At 42.7% G+C, this 17687-nt stretch overlaps 2 protein-coding genes across 3 annotated transcripts; both read right to left on the bottom strand.

The window, feature by feature from the left end:
- Positions 1-241: 241 nt before the first annotated feature.
- LOC115553815 (polyadenylate-binding protein 1) lies at positions 242-6300 on the bottom strand. Its single transcript, XM_030370342.1, has 15 exons — positions 5491-6300; positions 4948-5141; positions 4685-4800; positions 4273-4412; positions 3799-3899; positions 3274-3411; positions 3070-3165; positions 2615-2887; positions 2423-2513; positions 2187-2300; positions 1705-1850; positions 1441-1525; positions 1174-1304; positions 680-772; positions 242-589 (listed from the first exon to the last, which is right to left on the bottom strand). Exons 1-14 carry the CDS (start codon positions 5681-5683, stop codon positions 683-685), a joined length of 1908 nt encoding a protein of 635 aa, XP_030226202.1. The 5' UTR covers positions 5684-6300; the 3' UTR covers positions 242-589; positions 680-682.
- Positions 6301-7355: 1055 nt separating this feature from the next.
- LOC115554286 (14-3-3 protein beta/alpha-A) lies at positions 7356-14910 on the bottom strand. 2 transcript variants are annotated; one of them, XM_030370949.1, is made up of 6 exons: positions 14627-14910; positions 12541-12884; positions 10169-10292; positions 9138-9301; positions 8735-8830; positions 7356-8614 (listed from the first exon to the last, which is right to left on the bottom strand). In XM_030370949.1, exons 2-6 carry the CDS (start codon positions 12853-12855, stop codon positions 8558-8560), a joined length of 756 nt encoding a protein of 251 aa, XP_030226809.1. In that variant the 5' UTR covers positions 12856-12884; positions 14627-14910; the 3' UTR covers positions 7356-8557. The 2 variants fall into 2 exon arrangements, with proteins under 2 accessions (XP_030226809.1, XP_030226808.1); XM_030370948.1 differs by lacking the exon at positions 14627-14910 and adding an exon at positions 14404-14460.
- Between the last annotated feature and the right edge of the window lie 2777 nt (positions 14911-17687).

Here is a 17687-nt window from a genome sequence, read left to right as displayed (position 1 = left end):
AAGTAGGGCAAACATGCTTCAACTTTTACCTTTTAGCGACATCTAGTGGTAGCGATGTATAATCCAGCAGTAAACTTGCAATATCATTTCAACTAAAGTGAGTCGATAATCTGAAGAGCAATTGAAAAAATGTCGTCCAAAAGTACCCTAATCTGATTTATACCGGTCTAATCAAAGAAAATGCAGCACTTACAAAGAAATACCAGATTTGCAAAAAGCCATAGACGAAACAAGGCAGGGATACTGTTCGAGACTTTATTACAGCCAGTACTTTACGAAACAATTTACCTTTCAGAGTGCCCAGCTATCATTTTACACGCATGATATTCTGAGCACTGGCACAGTAAAATGACATAAAACAGGAATGCATTCAAAATGTGTTATCTCAGCTTTTCTATATTTTGCTATTTTTTAAACTTTTTTATTATCAAGGTCTAGTCAAACCATTCCTAGACCCGGCGAAGTCAATTGTGTTCTTTTTTAAGAAATAATTTATCATTTTTCGATGTTTTCAGAGTTTTAGGTTTTTCAATGTTTAATTTTTTTTTCTATCTTTTTCATCGGTGAAGCAGGTTTCAAAATGAGCAATCTGTAAAGAACAAAGACAAGGTCGGGTTAGTTGAGGAAGTCATAAAGTAAAAACTATTCAAGCAGTGACAGTATGCTTCTCTCCACCTACCTTTTAGGCGCTGGGTACCCCAGCCGGGGTTGTGGACTTCTGGGCAGCTTCCTTAGCCTGGTGTGCCTGGAGCACAGCCACAGCTTCGTCCACCTACAAAGAGACATCGAGTTAAACCACCTGATCCTCCCCGAGACACCTCAGCCCAGGGGTCACCAACACAGTGCCCACGGGCACCATGGCACCCGCAAGGACCACAACCATTTCCCACATTTTTAAGTCATTGTTGATAATTATTGTGAGAAATCATTAACATGACTTAATTAATTAACATGTCTTCACATAGATGAGTATCATTAATAGTAATGCATAACTAAAGGCAAACTGAGCAAATTTGTTATTTCAGAAGAGTGTATAGAACTGGGTGCCCTTCGTATGACTGAGTGCCCATGAAGTAGCTCTCGGGTTCAAAAAGGTTGGTGACCCCTGCCTCAGCCAATACAGCGGGCCCACCAACAGAGCTCCACGGCTGCCTCCCAACACTCGCTACTGACCTTTGAGCGCAGGGACTCGGGGGACTCCAGCATGTGGAGCAACTCAGAGTTGTCGATTTCCAGCAGCATGCCGGTGATCTTGCCAGCCAGGCTGGGGTGCATGTTCTGGATCAGAGGGAACAGACGCTCACCTGCAGGAGAAGGAGAAACACAGGAGGGTCAGTGGTGGGCACTCCCTCAGTAACGTACCAAGCAGAAGAAGGGCCATTACACTCCCAAGTGTCCCATGTATTGTATCGTCTCTGCATTGATTGTTGGAACACCCACCAAGCATCTGCTTCTGTTCCTGAGGCGGGGCAGCGGCCAGCATGGAGGCAGTCAGTGGCTCCTGTCCCTGCACATGTACAGCAGGCTGATGGGGAGAGAAAAAGAACACATTCAAATCTACCTCTCAAGTTGATGAGATACCATCACCAAGGCAGAAAACAAAGTTCTCCACAACCGCAAACGGTTACTCTTTATTTGTTTGTTTGGGATGATGCATGTTTGGTTAATGTGTCTACAATAAAGGGTTTGCTGAACCCTCCTTACCTGCTGCATGGGGATCTGCGGCTGGGAGGCCATGTGCTGCTGGGGGTTACGCACCCCGGGGGCGTACTTGTACTGGGGCATGGCCCGCACCGGGGCGGCCCCTGCTGCTGAAGCACCGGCAGGGCGCTGGCCGAGGGCCTGGGTGGCTGGGGACAGAAAGGAAACACTCCTTATAAAACAGATACTTCCAGGCATCAAGTATTCCGTGATGCTTGGCAACAATTTCGCAGTCTTGAGGTACTATACTGCTTGGCGGAAGAATAACGTTATGTTTTCAATAAATGTTATGTTACCGTGTTTATTTGAAATTCAACCATGTAGTCTCCATTAAGAGTTAAAAAAAGGACACTTGAGGCCTTGATTTACAGTGTTAACCACAGCCTCTAATGGCTTACTGCCTGAATGTTGACTAATGCCACCTACATTCTGGTCCCAATCAGAGTGCTTCCTATACGTGTGGAGGGGAGAAGGGAAACACTCACGCATGCGCTGAGAGGTCATCATGCGTGGGACCTGGGCCGTGGTGGGCCGCATGGCGTTGAACGTCTGGGGCCTGGGGGCGGACGGGCGCATGGCGTTGGGCATGTTCTGGAAGTCTGGGGAAGAAAGCAATCGGAGAGAGTGTGAACAAACGGGACCCAGTCAACACAGGTGCACACAGCCATAACTCCGTCTTTAACGGGTGTATCAAATGCGTGCATTGTTTGGGTCTACTCACGTTGGGGACGCACACCCTGCGTTGCCCAGCGGGGGCTGGGGCGGAGCTGGGCCAGCTGGTTGGCAGAATAGTAAGCAGCACGGTTCTGAGCCTGGAGGACACGTATTGTTAAAACATGCAAAATGAGAAGCTAAAGCAAACATGTCCGCCTCATTCGGATCGACGAGTCGTTAAAGCCGGTGAATCTCTAACCTGGGGGATAGCGGCCATGAAGTAGCCCGAGGGCGGGGCTGGCTGGTAGGGGTTGAGCACGGGGTTGGGCACGGCGCGGACGGTGGCCATGCGCTGCATGTACTGGTTGGTGAGGTGGGCCTGGCGCTCCTCCTTGCGTTGGGCCAGAGCCACATACAGTGGCTTGGTGGCCACGATGCGACCGTTCATCTCCGTGACGGCCTTGGTGGCCTCCTCCGGGGAGGAGAAGCAGACGAAGCCGAAGCCCTTGCTGCGGCCACCTTCCATCATCACCTGGGAGGAAAGACTGGGTCAGTCAGCTCAGCATGGTGTCAATAAGCTGCGCACGACCAGGACCCTCTGGGAAAGCACTTAAAGCGACACTTTACAGCCTAACTCAAAGTGATAATGTCAGCTTTGATAAAGATAAATGGTTACATGGTCCAGTCCGTTAGACTTCAGACTTGGGCGTGTACCTTGGCACTGGTTATGGTTCCAAAGGGAGAGAACTCTTTGCGCAGACGCTCATCATCCAGACCGTCATCCAGATTTTTGACGTAGAGATTGACACCCTGGTTCAAAAAAAAATAGAGAAGTTATTGAAGTTTAACATCTCAACATTATCTAATGAGGACAATGTTTGCATGACTGCCAGGCAAGGCTTCATAAAGCAGACTGACCTGGTATCTGGTCATGCGGTCCTGCTTCATCTGCTCAAACTTGCGTTTGAGTTCATTCTGACGTTCGCCCTTCTTCTGCGCACGACCCACGTAAACCTGTCTACCATTGAGCTCTTTGCCGTTCATGTCATCCACAGCCTGCAAGACACAACAAAAGCACGATTAAAAACCAAACCACCAAAAACATGTTTAGTCGTGCAGAAGGGAAAAGTGCAATAAACATTTGAGTGCTTCACGTACAAGGCTTAAGGATCAATGAAAACATTGTAATAACCCTAAACCGTAATTGGAATGTATACCCCTAGATGGCAGAATAAGACATTTCTATGACTGGACGATCTTGTAATTTAATACGATTCAATATACAAAATAACCCAATGGTTCAGCCTATTTGTGTATAGGCCTGTGTGAATTGAATACTTGGTTCTAAATTAAACGATTGAGAATGTATGCACGCCTAACCTACAATATAGATTAAAAATGTAAAAAAATCAACGTAAATCTGTAACAGCAGGCGTTCCCCACCTTCTGTGCATCCTCATGCCTTTCAAAGCTGATGAAGCCAAATCCTTTGGACTTCCCTCCGTCGTCGGTCATAACCCGGATGCTGAGGGCCGGTCCAGCGCATGTAGACACGAAAAAAAAAGAAGAGTATTAACCTTGGAGCCGTGGAAGTAAACCGTATCAAATATCACATTACTAAGCAGCGAGTAGTCTTAACGACTACACACAAATACCATGAACTGCACAATGTTTGGTTCAGTGATACATGGAAGAGTAGGCAGTAATCAATACATTTAGCAGACGCTTTTATCTACTTAAGCGACTTACCATAATATAATTTGTCAGAAGAAAAAACGTATCGCTGTCTGTACAGTTAAGTGCTAAGCCTCTACAATCGCTAGGATAAGATGCTACACAATGTCAAGTACTATTTCTAAGTGCCAGCCAATTGGAAACTATGCCATTGTACTTGTTATAGACAGGTATTTGTCTTACCATATGCGTTAAACATCTCCCTCAGCTTCTCGTCGTCCATGTCCTCTCCAAAGTTCTTGATGTAAACATTTGTGAACTCTCTAGCGCGTGCTCCCAGCTCAGCCTCCCTCTCTTTTCGGGATTTGAATCGTCCGACAAACCTGTTTACCAGACACGCACAAATAAGGAGGTGGCACATATGTGCATAATAATCTATGCAGCCGTGACTAATTTTCTGTGGTTATGAGTCAAAGTATTTTGGTTGTTATTAAAATCAAACTCAAGTCAGATTAAATTTAACGCTAAAAAAGGGAAAAAATCACAAGATGCAGTTAAATTTGGCTAAAAACAGTGGGCAGTTATACCAAAGTGTGAGTATGGTTAATCAAACGGGCAAAAACATGTGTATAAGGGTGAATGTAGACCCACTTACACTTTTCTGTCATTAAGTAACATGCCATTCATTTTCTCAATGGCACGCTCTGCCGCCTCATGGGTCTCAAAGTGCACAAAGCCGTAACCCTTTGAGCCATTTTCATCACATACCACCTTGGGAAAAGGACATTGGAGCACATGAGCAACAAAACAAACATGCAACCAAACTCAACTCCATTTAACTAACTTAAAACCACCTGATCCACACAAGTGCAATGTTGAAACATGCAGTACGCAATTAGTTCCGGGTAACCTCCTTACCTTACAGGACAGGATATTGCCGAAGGCAGAGAATGTATCGTAAAGAGCCTTGTTGTCAATGGACTTGTCCAGGTTCTTGATGAAGATGTTGCCCACCCCGCTCTTTCTCAGCGAGGGATCACGCTGGGACCACATAATGCGAAGGGGTCTACCCTTGATCACATCAAAGTTCATGGTGTCCAGGGCACGCTCGGCTGAAGATAGAAGAAATACAGGGTTGCGGCCTTTGAAATAATCAGCCCTACGGCACCTATATAGGCATAACATATGTTAATAATGACTAGAATAAAGACCTTACTGTAAGTTACCCGTCGACATTAAACCGGCTACTTACGAAAACGTTCCGTTTAGATCGAACGAAAATCTAATTATCGAACTGAATCATGCAAATTAATTGTCTGCTTGAATGGTAACACTTCATTTCAACCAACACGCAAACAATTTAGTCACAGAGCTGCAAATCGACAAAATGGAGTCAGATCATGTAGCATATGTCCATGTGCACATAATTTCAAAGCAACGTTTAGACGAAGAAAAACGTACCATCGGCCGGCTGCTGGAAGTTGACGTACGCATAACCAAGGGAACGCCGAGTGATCATGTCCCTGCATACTCTGATTGAGAGGATAGGCCCGGCCGGGCTGAATTTCTCGTACAGCATGGCCTCCGTGACGTCCTGGTGCAAGTCTCCCACGTACAGCGAGGCCATGGGGTAACTGGGCGCGCTGGGATTCATGACTGATGATGTGCCTTCTCAGTTGCCAAAAAACGGGGTAAAATATCTACTGCCGACTATACGATTGCAATTGTCCTTGATATGGATCAATTTCTTTCTTGCCGCACTCCCTTGCTCGATTCTGTATTTCGACAAGCACACCGCTACCTTACCAACGTGGGCTGGCTAGCTTGGTGAACTGGGTCGGAGTGTGGCCCGAGTTAGCTCGACAATTAATACTGGAATCCAAACGTTACACTGCTTAAGTTACAATATGCGTAGCCAATATAAGCAATAAATGTTATAATAATGGAATGCCAATGTCCTTAGAGTGAAAAAAAATTGAGGTTAACAATATAATGGCTTTCGTTAGTCACCCACGCTTTCAACAATAATGCTAACTGATTAGCCTGCTAGCGTTCCTCTCGTTGCGTCGCTTTCAAAATCCTGCGTCTTCTTGTCGTTTCTTGGTCTTCAAATCAAATCCTGCTTCACCGATTTTTTTTTTCTTATAAAAATATGTCTGCGTTTGTACTCTAGCTTTTGGTTTGTTTCATAATAATAAAATGTGTGCCGAGACTAGCTCCAGAGCACACCCTACGCAGACGAGTTATAGGAAGGAAAGGAAACACGCGCTGATCGGCGACCGAAACCAGAGACGACTGCCTGTGACGTCACAACTCGTACGGGTGATTCGATCAAGGTAAATGGAAATACCTCCGCATTGCTGTCTGAATTAATTTGATCCCCCGTGGAAGGATGGTTCCATTATCAGTCGCCTACCATGTAACGTTTGCATTTTGATACACGCAACCCACGTGAACTATGTATGAACACAGACCAGAGAAGTTATTTAAATGATTGGTTTTGAGATGATACTGGGAATAATCGTTTCATGTAACGTATCAAGTACGTTTATAAATTGGAAAATAAATCCTGCCTAAATAGGGCTGTTAAAAAAAAATATATATATAAAATAATTCTTACAATCAATACCTTTACAAACGATGTACTCTATAACTATATATATATCTAGGCCTATATATTATAATTTGTTTCCCAAGTGTGGCTGGAAAACCCCAAATCTATTGAGGTTGGTGCAAGGTAGTGCAACCACACAGTATAAAATAAGTGCACCCAACGTACTGCCACTAACAGCCATACATTTTTTAAATTCATTGCATAACTCCGAAGTACGGAGTCTCTAAATGGACAAGAAAAAGGGGTTTCGCGTCTCGTTCTACCAGGTAGCGCATTGAATTGGCTAGGTTGGCCGCAGAAATATGCATGCCACCAGTTTTGGTAATAAGAAAGAGTACAATTAAAGATCATTTTTGATGGAAGCTTTTAACGGATAATTACGTTATATCGGTTATGTTAATGGCCTGAATCATATTTATCAAAAACCTTCAAGTCATGACATGAATAAACACATTACATTTTAAGTGTCGTTTGTCAGGGACATCATTTTTTTTGTGGACGATATTTGTTGGTTATGTTACCTTAATAATCCATACACATAACTTTTTATTTTATTTTGGCATGCAAACTGTAAAACAGTAAGAAGTCACATCAAACACAATGGTTCCCAAAATGCAAGGCATGTATGCAGTTTTGTTTCATGGTTTCCATCAAGACATGTGCCATCATGTAATCTGCAGAGCAAACCCTGGATGAAAACAGACCACAAACCTTTTGGATTATTCTTGTTTTATTACACATACATGAAATTACATATTAATCTCCAAATAACAGTAATGCTCAGGTTCTCTATGAAAAGTTCAAAGACATGCAAGCCAACCCTCCCTTAACCTTTTTTATAGCCACAAGGTCAAATTAGGCAAGTATAAAAGAAAATCAGTACATAATCAGTACAAAAAAGCAGGAACTAGATAGCCAACCATAGGGAGGGTTAACATTATAAAACATAGACAACCAAAAAACAAAAGTAAGGTAAAAAGCGTGTGCTTTGTTTTTTGTTCTTACAAGTTTTTCTTTACCCTCGTCGTTGATATAGAAATACAAATGATGGTCACTCAGTAAAACATAATAGATGAAGTTCAGATTGTGACAGGAATGTGAGCCCTGTGTCTTCAGATCAATCAAATCCTGCCAGATGGTTCCCAACTCTAATCACATCTACTTTCATTCACCTCCCACCAGCAACCCAAGTATGATAACATTACCAACTTGCCAGTCAGTACGTTTACATAAAGAGGAAATACCCTGTCCGCACCCTGATCCGGCTTTTCGTAAAGAAGAGATCCCTGATCAGGTCCCAGCAGTAAAGGGTGTAAGACCCATCGTGACTTGGAGCCCTGATTGTACCCGGATGGCGTTATTACAGAGCGTGAACAATTGTTGTGCCCTTCAAATTTGATACCCGTCATTGGATAAAGTTTGCCGGTCACTTCTTCAACTTGCTTCTGTAACCCAGTCACCGTAGTGGCATGTAAAACTGGACAATGGTATGCTAATCCCTCAACTGGATCACGACCGTAACCTAGTTACCTTGCCAAACCGGGTTTCCCGCTGCGTTAAAGTACTGACTTGGCCTGAGCCAAGAGTCTCACCCTCATCCAACATGCAGGTAACACACTGCCCCCGTTTCGCCTGCACACATAAACAAGTCTGCATCAAACCACCCTCAAACACTCCTCGTAGTAAACCATTGGACCTTGTTAATCAACACCTAACCTTACCCTTTCTCAATTTCTACCAGAAAGAGAATTAAACAATGAATGTGGAGAGAGGGGGGGAGAGAGAGAGGGGGAGAGCAGAGAAAGAGGTGCACACAAACAATGACAACGGTGTGATCATAGAGTATGAATGAGGATGAAGACGATGGTGAAGAGAGGGTCTATGAGAGGCTGTGGTTGAATAAAGGGGTACACCTCAGTCCTGGGGTTCCTCCACGTCCTCTGTGTCACCCTGGCTGTCTGCGGCCCACAGCTATGCAGAAAACAGATAATGAGGAGAGAAGGAAAACACAATTAAATGTTTGGTTACTTCCACTTGTTTGCTCGCCAGCCTACTATCTAGAGCATTTGGAGTGTAAGCTCAAACACTTACTGTCAGGTTGTCTCTCAGTAGCTGCATGATCAACGTGCTGTCCTTGTACGAGTCCTCCTTCAGGGAGTCAAGCTCTGTAATGGCTTCATCGAAGGCCTGCACACGTCAGAACACATGGAGGCTGTTAAAAAGTATGCTTAATCAGGGCTGTTGTTTGTGTGTTGAAAAGGTTAATTCTGAGGTCCTTTACAAAGTGGTCTGAAGTTGAAGAAATATATTTTTCTTTTAGTAGTTATTGTGGCTGCCTTTACCAAATGGCCTGTTAACTTTAGGATAAATGTATGAATCTCCTAGTTGTTGGGGAATTGTTTAATGTCATTGACATTCTGTGTTTAAAAACAGGCAATTCCTTTGATTTGTCAAAAGTTGAGAAACTCCCTACTGGTGACTGGTGTGTGCTTACGTTCTTGGCCAGCTTGCAGGCCATTTCAGGAGAGTTGAGGATCTCGTAGTAGAAGACAGAGAAGTTGAGGGCCAGGCCAAGGCGGATGGGGTGCAGCGGCTGCATCTTCTCTTTTCCGAGATCCATGGCCTCGGAATAGGATTTCTGAGAGGAAGTCACGATTGCTGAGGACAGAAGATCAGATCTCATTAATATCTCTCTCTCTCTCTCGTTCTCTCTCTCTCACTCAAACCTTGAACATTATCTAAAAAAATCTAAACATTGTAACAGATCCAATACTAATATGCTTAACACGTTTTCTGGTTATCCCACATGTGGCTTCATTAAAGGCACTGTCCATAGCCATGAACTATTGTAGCCATGCTACTGCACACAGGTAGCCATGCCAAGGACCACACCCATTTCTTTGCCAGTACTCTCCGGAGTAGGAGCCACTCCTCTGCACTCAAATTTACATAATGGGTTGTTCAGATACTCAACCCCTGTACTAAACTACATCATATGTAAAGTATTTGGGAGAAATACAAGCTGTGAGCTACAGGTAATGTTGAAGAGTTGTAGACTCTTTTCATCCAGCGAGCATTTTATATTAGTTTTAATCCCCTCTAGGAACCTGCATTTATATTTAGAGGAAAATAATTAAATAATTTTCACTTAATATAAGTCAACATAAAGAGTTATTCTAAAGTCACCGAACATTCAAGTGAGCGCATCTTGGCCCGGGATATTTGGGTTTCAGCCCTTTTAGGTTCTGCATATATTTATTTATATATATTATGTATTCATACATTTCTAGGAGGGATGTCACTGGGGTATGTTGAAGAAGTCGGTTTTCCAACATCATGAGAGTAGTTCACCACAAAGAATGTCTCTCCCATCAGCATAGTATAAATATTGAAGAGGTCACAGGTCAAGTTGTAACCAAATCGGCAGCTTGAGGTGGGCAGTTCAATAGCATATTGATATCTAGAACATGATTTCAAAGAAATAAATGAAATATCCTAAGACCGTGTTTACAGACACACACTTACTGTCTTTCTCCTCTCCAACAGCCACCTCAGCGAGGTAGCGGTAATAGTCTCCTTTCATCTTCATGTAGAACACCTTGCTCTCATCCTGAGTCGAGTTGGGGATGAGGAATTTATCGAGGAGGCCCTGGTGATGAGGAGCACAAACAAAAAAGGAGGAGATACGGTATTTGTTTCCGTTTAATGCTTTGAATATGGCATTGTGAAATTCTTCAACGAAATGCTGATTTATTATCCTTTTCGTTGTTGTAGTTCTTCTCCTCCTCCCCTTCTTCTTGCTCCAGGGACTATTAACTGATAAACACAGCTCACATGAAGGTGTGTGTTGCGGTAGCAGGAGGCCCCTCCTATTAGAGCAGCTGAAAGGCAGCATTTAACATTTAGGAGTCTAAAACATGAGCTCCAAAGTTATGATTCAAGTTTGAAACCAGTAATCTGAAAAAATCTCAAATCTTTTTTCATCAAAGTGGTTAGGTTGTCTTTTGCTCATTAATCCCCCTCAATCCAAAAATGCAATTTCTTAACCTTTAGGAAATCTAACTCATACTAGCAAGGCGAGGAACGTCCAACAGACTGACAGGTGAGGCCTGGGGGATTTTAATGTGGACAGGAGCTTGGGTGAAGGACATTGGGGAGGGCATAAGGTGCAGAAAAAATCCAGCCAGTTGATCTACCAATGAGCTTTCCCTAATGGAAGTAGGTCACATAGTCAGCCCTGGGTCTTTACTTACTCACACAGCCACACCCACACATGCCCAGACGTCACAGAATATAGCATCAAACCACTGCTTTAGGCCTAAAATCCAACTATGAATCTAAGGAAAAGGCAGTCTTGAAAAATAGGTACTTTGCATTCTTATGAAGCGACCGGATCGCAAATATGAGTACATGCAACCCTTTTCTTAACAACATATTTTCACCATAACCCACCAGATACTGTGGATTCGGATGAGTCTGACGATAAAATATAGGTTTCCAAATGCAGCACTCTTCACAGTAGCCCAAGTAGAGGTGGGGGTGCTAAACCCAAGGTAAACATGGCGTCTACACAATGTGGATGAGCCAGTGGCTTTAAGAGCTTGTTGAGGAATTGGCGCAGTGAGAGGGCCAGGACTGACGGCTGCGGATCAGCATGACAGGAATGCATGGAGCAGACCAAACCGCCTTTCAACGATCAGGGAGAACATGTCTATTCTGAGTCAAAGATAAAAAGGGGGACCACAGGTAGACACATAATTGGTGGCCATCAATCAATCAAAGTAAAAAAAAAATCATAAACCTGCTATTCTTGTTTTATACGGGTTGTGTGACATCTACAATAGTCTCCCATGACGGGTGGGTGGTCTGCACCATTTGTTTCTCCAGCCTACGTTGGAGCTTTAGTTCGCCACATTTTGTCTGAACAGATTCAGAAATTCAGAACCGGATCAAGGGCATTTTGACCAATCACCACGCTGTGATAAGCTATGAATTAAAATCACCTGCCCGTCCATGTTGCTCAAAATGGGGACGTTTATGCTAGGGCATTATATAAATTGATCAAGCCCCTCATCTTTCTTGAGAGGACAAATTTTCAAGCCACGCACAAATTAATGTCCTTTGAAATTGCCAACCAGGACGGGGGTTTCTTCCAGAACATTCAATGTGTTGTGTCAACAACAAGTCCTTAACCTGACCCCCTCCCCCCCCCCCACCACACTTACCCCCACTGGGACTAGCTACAGGTCCTTAGGAACGACCGGTCTATAAAAGTCATTAGGAGGACTAACGGGACGTGGAATGTGATAACCATCTGCGTCGGCTTGAGGTGATAACAGCATATTTATGTGGTGGGGGTAGAACAGGTGTTGCAGCAAGGAGGTGAGACAAACATGGTCCTGATTCAAGAAGCGGGAATTCCAGGTTAACCGGATATGGTATGTCAGAATTCAGGGGAAGCTATCGTTTTCTGTTTAAGTTTACCAACATTAAACTGTACTCTCTGTTAAATTAACATGGCGATTAAAATGCTGTTATGATACACTTTTTAAGTACGTTTTGTTATTTTATCGAGACAATCCTGACTAGCCAGAGTTTTGGTCTCCGTTAAAGACGTCCTTACTTAACCCACTACTTAAAACAGGTCCTACACCTTACGTTGACCACAACACGCTATTTTGACTATATATAGTACTTGAATATTGACTGATGCTTTTTGTCACACAAACCTCGGAATCCCAAACTAAAACATTCAATATTTACAAAACATTGTAATGCAAAATCCTCCTCCTTTGATCCTTTCTGATCAGAAAGTCAGATATGCTCATGCTGGGAGCCTGAATCATGTAAATCCTTTTGTCTAATGAAATACCACAAAAACGACTTGATCCTCTCACCAGCACTGCGTTGCAGATCTCCTTGAGCTCCTTCTCGATGTTCTCCCTGTACGCCTTGACTATGACCAGCCTGTTCTCATTGCCCTCCGCCTTCTGTTCGATGCTGGACACCACCCTCCATGACGAGCGCCGGGCCCCCACCACGTTCTTGTAGGCCACTGACAGCAGGTTGCGCTCCTCGCTGGTGAGCTCGGTCTCGGCCCCCTGCTCCGTCAACGTCTTCATGGCGGCGGCCATGTCGTCGTAGCGCTCCGCCTGCTCCGAGAGCTTGGCCTTCTGCACCAGCGTCTGCTCCACCTCGTCGCTCTTCTCCATGGCGGCTGCTCGCTGGGGGGGGGGGTTCGCTGACGGAGGAGGGAGAGCAGCCAGGAGACAGGACTGGTGTCAGTATAGACCACGATATCACAGTCACACAAAGACGACTTGGCAGTTCACTATTAAACAGATGGAATAGTGGAAAAAGGAAGATAGCGTCTCAGAGTGTCTCTAGGAACATTTATAGTGAGGTTGGGAAACCTTTATGGGTAAGAGTCGGGCAGCTCTGCTTGATCCAGACCGAGCCGTACACTTCACACCATGATGCATTGTGGCGGGTGTCACATAGCCAGCAGGCTTTCAGTCAATCAATCACAAATTTTCCATTTCAGAGGACGGGTGTCAAGTGTATTCCAGATCTGACATTTACCAACAGTACTGTTCTTTTCGCCTTGTTTCTTAACAAAAGTTTGGATATGTTTTTTAAAGCAGATATTGAAGTACAACTCCTTCATCAGAATTTGCTGACAATAACAAATTATCTTCTATCTTGTCTGCTTATATCAGGCTTAAACTATCTACAGTACTCTAGTTAGGAAATGTATAGCCGAAGCTGTGATTCCAAAACGTCCAACCATTAACATGGGTCAATAAATTACACGTTTACAAAGAACCCTTTAATGTGGAAATTGATGGTTTTAATCAGAGGGCTTGTGTGAGAAATTGGCCACATAATGGGTTAATGCATTAGTGGATAACCTAACAAAACTACAACCATTTTCAGGAGCTATATCAAATCCAGGCCGAGGGAAATAAAGAGCGAGAATGCCAACATCTTTAAGAAAATTTCAAGAAAAGTACTTAGACCAAACAAATGTATTTTAAAGTGGTACATTAATAGTTCAACATGCAAAGTATTTTTTTCCTCTATATCCATAACAATGTGTGTCATGTCAATGCCAAGACACAGAGGAATGTGTGCATTTGTTTAAACCCACCACACCCATCTGTAGGTCTACCTGTTGCAATGCTGAACTAGTTAGCAAAGATGGGCACGATCCGTTTAAAGTACTATGAGGCTCTCGGGTGCAAAGTGCTTGGCATTTAGTTAGCCACATACATGTTTCTATTTATTACATTCATCAGGAAGCCTCAACCGTGGCCTTGGTGACGACCCCTTCCACGATGTCGCTGGTTACTTGCCCAAGCCAAACCTTCTCATGCATGACAGCCATAGGAATGGTTGTGGCAGTGTTTACGCAATGCTTTACTGTGTGTGTGTGTGTGTGTGTGTGTGTGTGTGTGTGTGTGTGTGTGTGTGTGTGTGTGTTTCATTTTTGATAGTTAACAGATGAACGCTGATGATCTTCTACTGCCAGTTACATCACTGTAACGAAAGCAAACCTAGTGCCTGCCAAGCCAACTACATAGTAACGACGAACACAGTATTGCAATTTTTTTTTGCCCGACGCTATCCAATCATTGACAAAACCATGTTGATCAAAATTACGTTTTTTACAATGAGTTTGAAACCATAGAAAATTACCTATCAAAACAATTCTGTATCACAAATACCACGTTAGTGTTAAAGCTTGAACATTCATCCACCTGACACGCCTTCTCCGTCTGGTACGTTCATGTGGTGCCAGCCATTAGACGAGCCCACGGTGTAAAATGTCTATTGTTCTTTTAGGATGTCCGTCGCCAGCAACGCTGGTAAAACAGCAAACCCAACATAATAACCCCCCACACTTCCTAACATAAGTGAAGAACAGCGCAACGTTTTAGATTTACTCGCGATGGCAGATCTGGGAAATAAAGGTCTTCTTACCTGGGTAGGAGGAGACGGTAGTAATCTCAGTCGAGCAGTACAGCTGACTCCCTCACTGCCTGTCTCTCTGTGACTACAAGCCGCTGCGTCTCCGTCCAATCACAGCATTGCAAAACAGGGGAAGAGCCTGACGTTGGACGTTTCCACGGCAACGGAGCACACAACCCTATGGGTGTTGTAGTTTTTCTTTGTATCACCTTGCTGTGGTCCAGGTAGACAGCGCCGAATAGTACCAGGGAAGTTATATTCGGTGTCAGAACCAGGCATTTCACAAATTTCCCGTTTAAGATCAATAAAGTACTATATTATGTTCACCATTTAATAAATATGTAAAACACAACGTCTTGTCAGTTAAATGATACGTCTTCTAGTACAATCACAGGTAATTTTTTTGACTAAACAAAAAAAAAACGAAAATCTGCACATCAATGACAAGTTGAGGTTGTTGCTGAATTGTTCTTCAATCTGAGGGGACGAGGAGAGCACCGCAGCTTAAGTAGAGCGGGACACAGTGCCGTCTTGCCTAATAGGAAATCCTATTTCGGTAGTGTCGTTGGTTTCCAAGGGAAAAAGTGAGGCTATTTCTTGCTCTGTCACATGATTCCCCCTAAGGCCAGATTCCAAGCCAATAACCTCTTTAGTGGTAGATCGGAGATTGCTTGCAAAAATGCAGACCTGTTTGATAGACAGTTCCCATAATGTAACCATTTAAATTAAGATGCTGACAATTATGCCATTTATAAGATGAAGCCACAGGTAGGCTATACATTTTGATTTATTGAACTATCTCTATTCATTTGTCTTAAAACCAAATTGAGGAGACTTGAATTATGTTAGCAGCAGAGAAATATTATTTTATGTTCTATAAAAGCATTATAATAAATTAATGGTTTATATGGGTCATGAAGAAGTGCAACTGCAACACAGTTCATATATTAAATCACACGGTGCTACATAACATTGTGTGGGGGAATGCAGTCGAAAAAATAAGTGTCAGTTATCATTATTATTTAGCGATTACATTGTGCATTACTGGTTATGACAGTAAGTTCAACATAGGAAATTGTGTTACTACAAATTCTATATTTTAATCACATGAAGATAATAAATGGATGCAAACGGTTGCACCTAAGGGAATTTAATACAGTCCACTTTTCACTTGACATAATAAGAGTTGCTAACAAGTTAATGCAAAGTCCCACAGCTGGAAATAGACAGTAATGATAATGTATGCAATGATATCAAAGACAAGCTGTTGCTTTAATCTATAACACACCATTGCACATTTAACTTTTCTATTCACAATAAAAAGACAAGAAGAAGAAATGTGTAGGCTATGAACAGGGGTTCAAATACAAAATATATAGATAAAATAGATATAAATGGAAATTATACGCGTACCATCACATTTAAATGTTGCCCCCCCCCCTCCAAAAACAAAACAAAACAAAAAAAACCCAGACACACAATAAAAACATGGAAGAGGCAGAGAATTTTTATTTTTGAATAATATTTAAAAAGAAAAGTTAATGAGTTAATGCAGGAGAATCAACTTTTTAAACCAATACCGAATGCATGAGAGACCAAAAAAAATAATGTTGAAGAGGGCGACGCCCCCGCCCCAATGTTCCAAAGAAACCTATACGCCCTTGATACCGCATAGTCCGTCTCATCAAAACCATAGGAAGCTGTGGTCCAGGCTACAGTCAGGATTGCAACACTAGCAAGCTGCTAATAAGCTATATTTTCATAGAAACACAACAGTTAAAGCATAACCCGCGGGTCCTGGCCCGGTCCTGGCAAATTGGTGTTGAGGACCACCGTAAAAGCTCCAGTAGGCCTACGCATGTCAGCATGTGGGTACTTTAGGTTAGGGTTAGACTCATCTCGTCTGACAAAAAGTGCTGCATGGCTTTGTTTGGATGTAACAACAGCAAATATACAGAAGAATATGAACACCCACGCACCTCCATTGTTTACTGTTCAAAAGAAAGTTCAAACTACCTCATCATTCTGTTATAGTTAAATCAATCATGCCTCAAGGTGTCAGTGTAGACAAGACGAAAAGCACAACGTCTCGCGGCTCTAGTCTAGCTGTGTAGTAGGGTTGTGTTCTGCTATTCTAATTGAGACAATTAGCCACCTTATTTTCAAAGGATATGTTACATTAATATGTAGCCTTTTGAACTAAATCAGAATAATAACATATATTTTGCTTAAGTTTTAAAATGGGATTATTTTGCAGAAACTCGTTTTTTCTGTTTAACTTATAAATATTGTATAGTATATCGTTTTTCGACTATCTGCCAATTGAACTTTGGCAAAGCCTATAATATTTCAATTTTCTGAATTAAATTGTGTTTACATTTTTATATAGGCCTACACAATTCAATATTTTTTAATAACATACGGCAGGGGAATTTTTCCATACCATTTTTTTGCCTTGAAATATTCCAATGAACATTACATTAGTTTCATGTTGCCATGATATATTGAGCTATTCCCACTCGGCCCCAATTGGGGCTATATTCCTTCACTGCACGTCACATATCAGGGATTTCAAACATTATCATGAAAAGAGCAGGACACTTTATGCTTCAAATTTTAATTTAGAACTGAATCCATTGAATGTAACTTTATATTGGAATCTACTCATCGATGTAATTCAAAGACGGACCTGCCCCAAATGTGTCAACGAATGTCTATCCAATCAATAGCGAGATAATCGTTTCCTTGTTTACATTCTCCCTAGGCGCACGAAATGTTCCTCGATTTTACGCCAAACCTGTAGGCTGAGCTAGGATCCGGATTGTGGCGTTTTCCCGGTCTACCGCAGCGCAATATCAGATAATTTACTTCCTATTATCTGTGTAACCAAGTACCCCGGAGCTAGAAGGAACGTAATCATATAAAGAAGACGAAGAAAAAACAAAACGACAAAGAGAATAAAGATTGAGTTTTGACGAATAATTTGACAAAGAATCATTAACCGAACATATAACGGAAACGGATCTCTATCAAAGTCCCACCCTCTGTCTCTCTATCGCTCTCGCTCTCGCTC

Source organism: Gadus morhua, chromosome 11, assembly GCF_902167405.1.
Source record: "Gadus morhua chromosome 11, gadMor3.0, whole genome shotgun sequence".
NCBI classification, from domain to species: domain Eukaryota; kingdom Metazoa; phylum Chordata; class Actinopteri; order Gadiformes; family Gadidae; genus Gadus; species Gadus morhua.
This window is presented reverse-complemented; position numbering and strand designations above follow the sequence as displayed.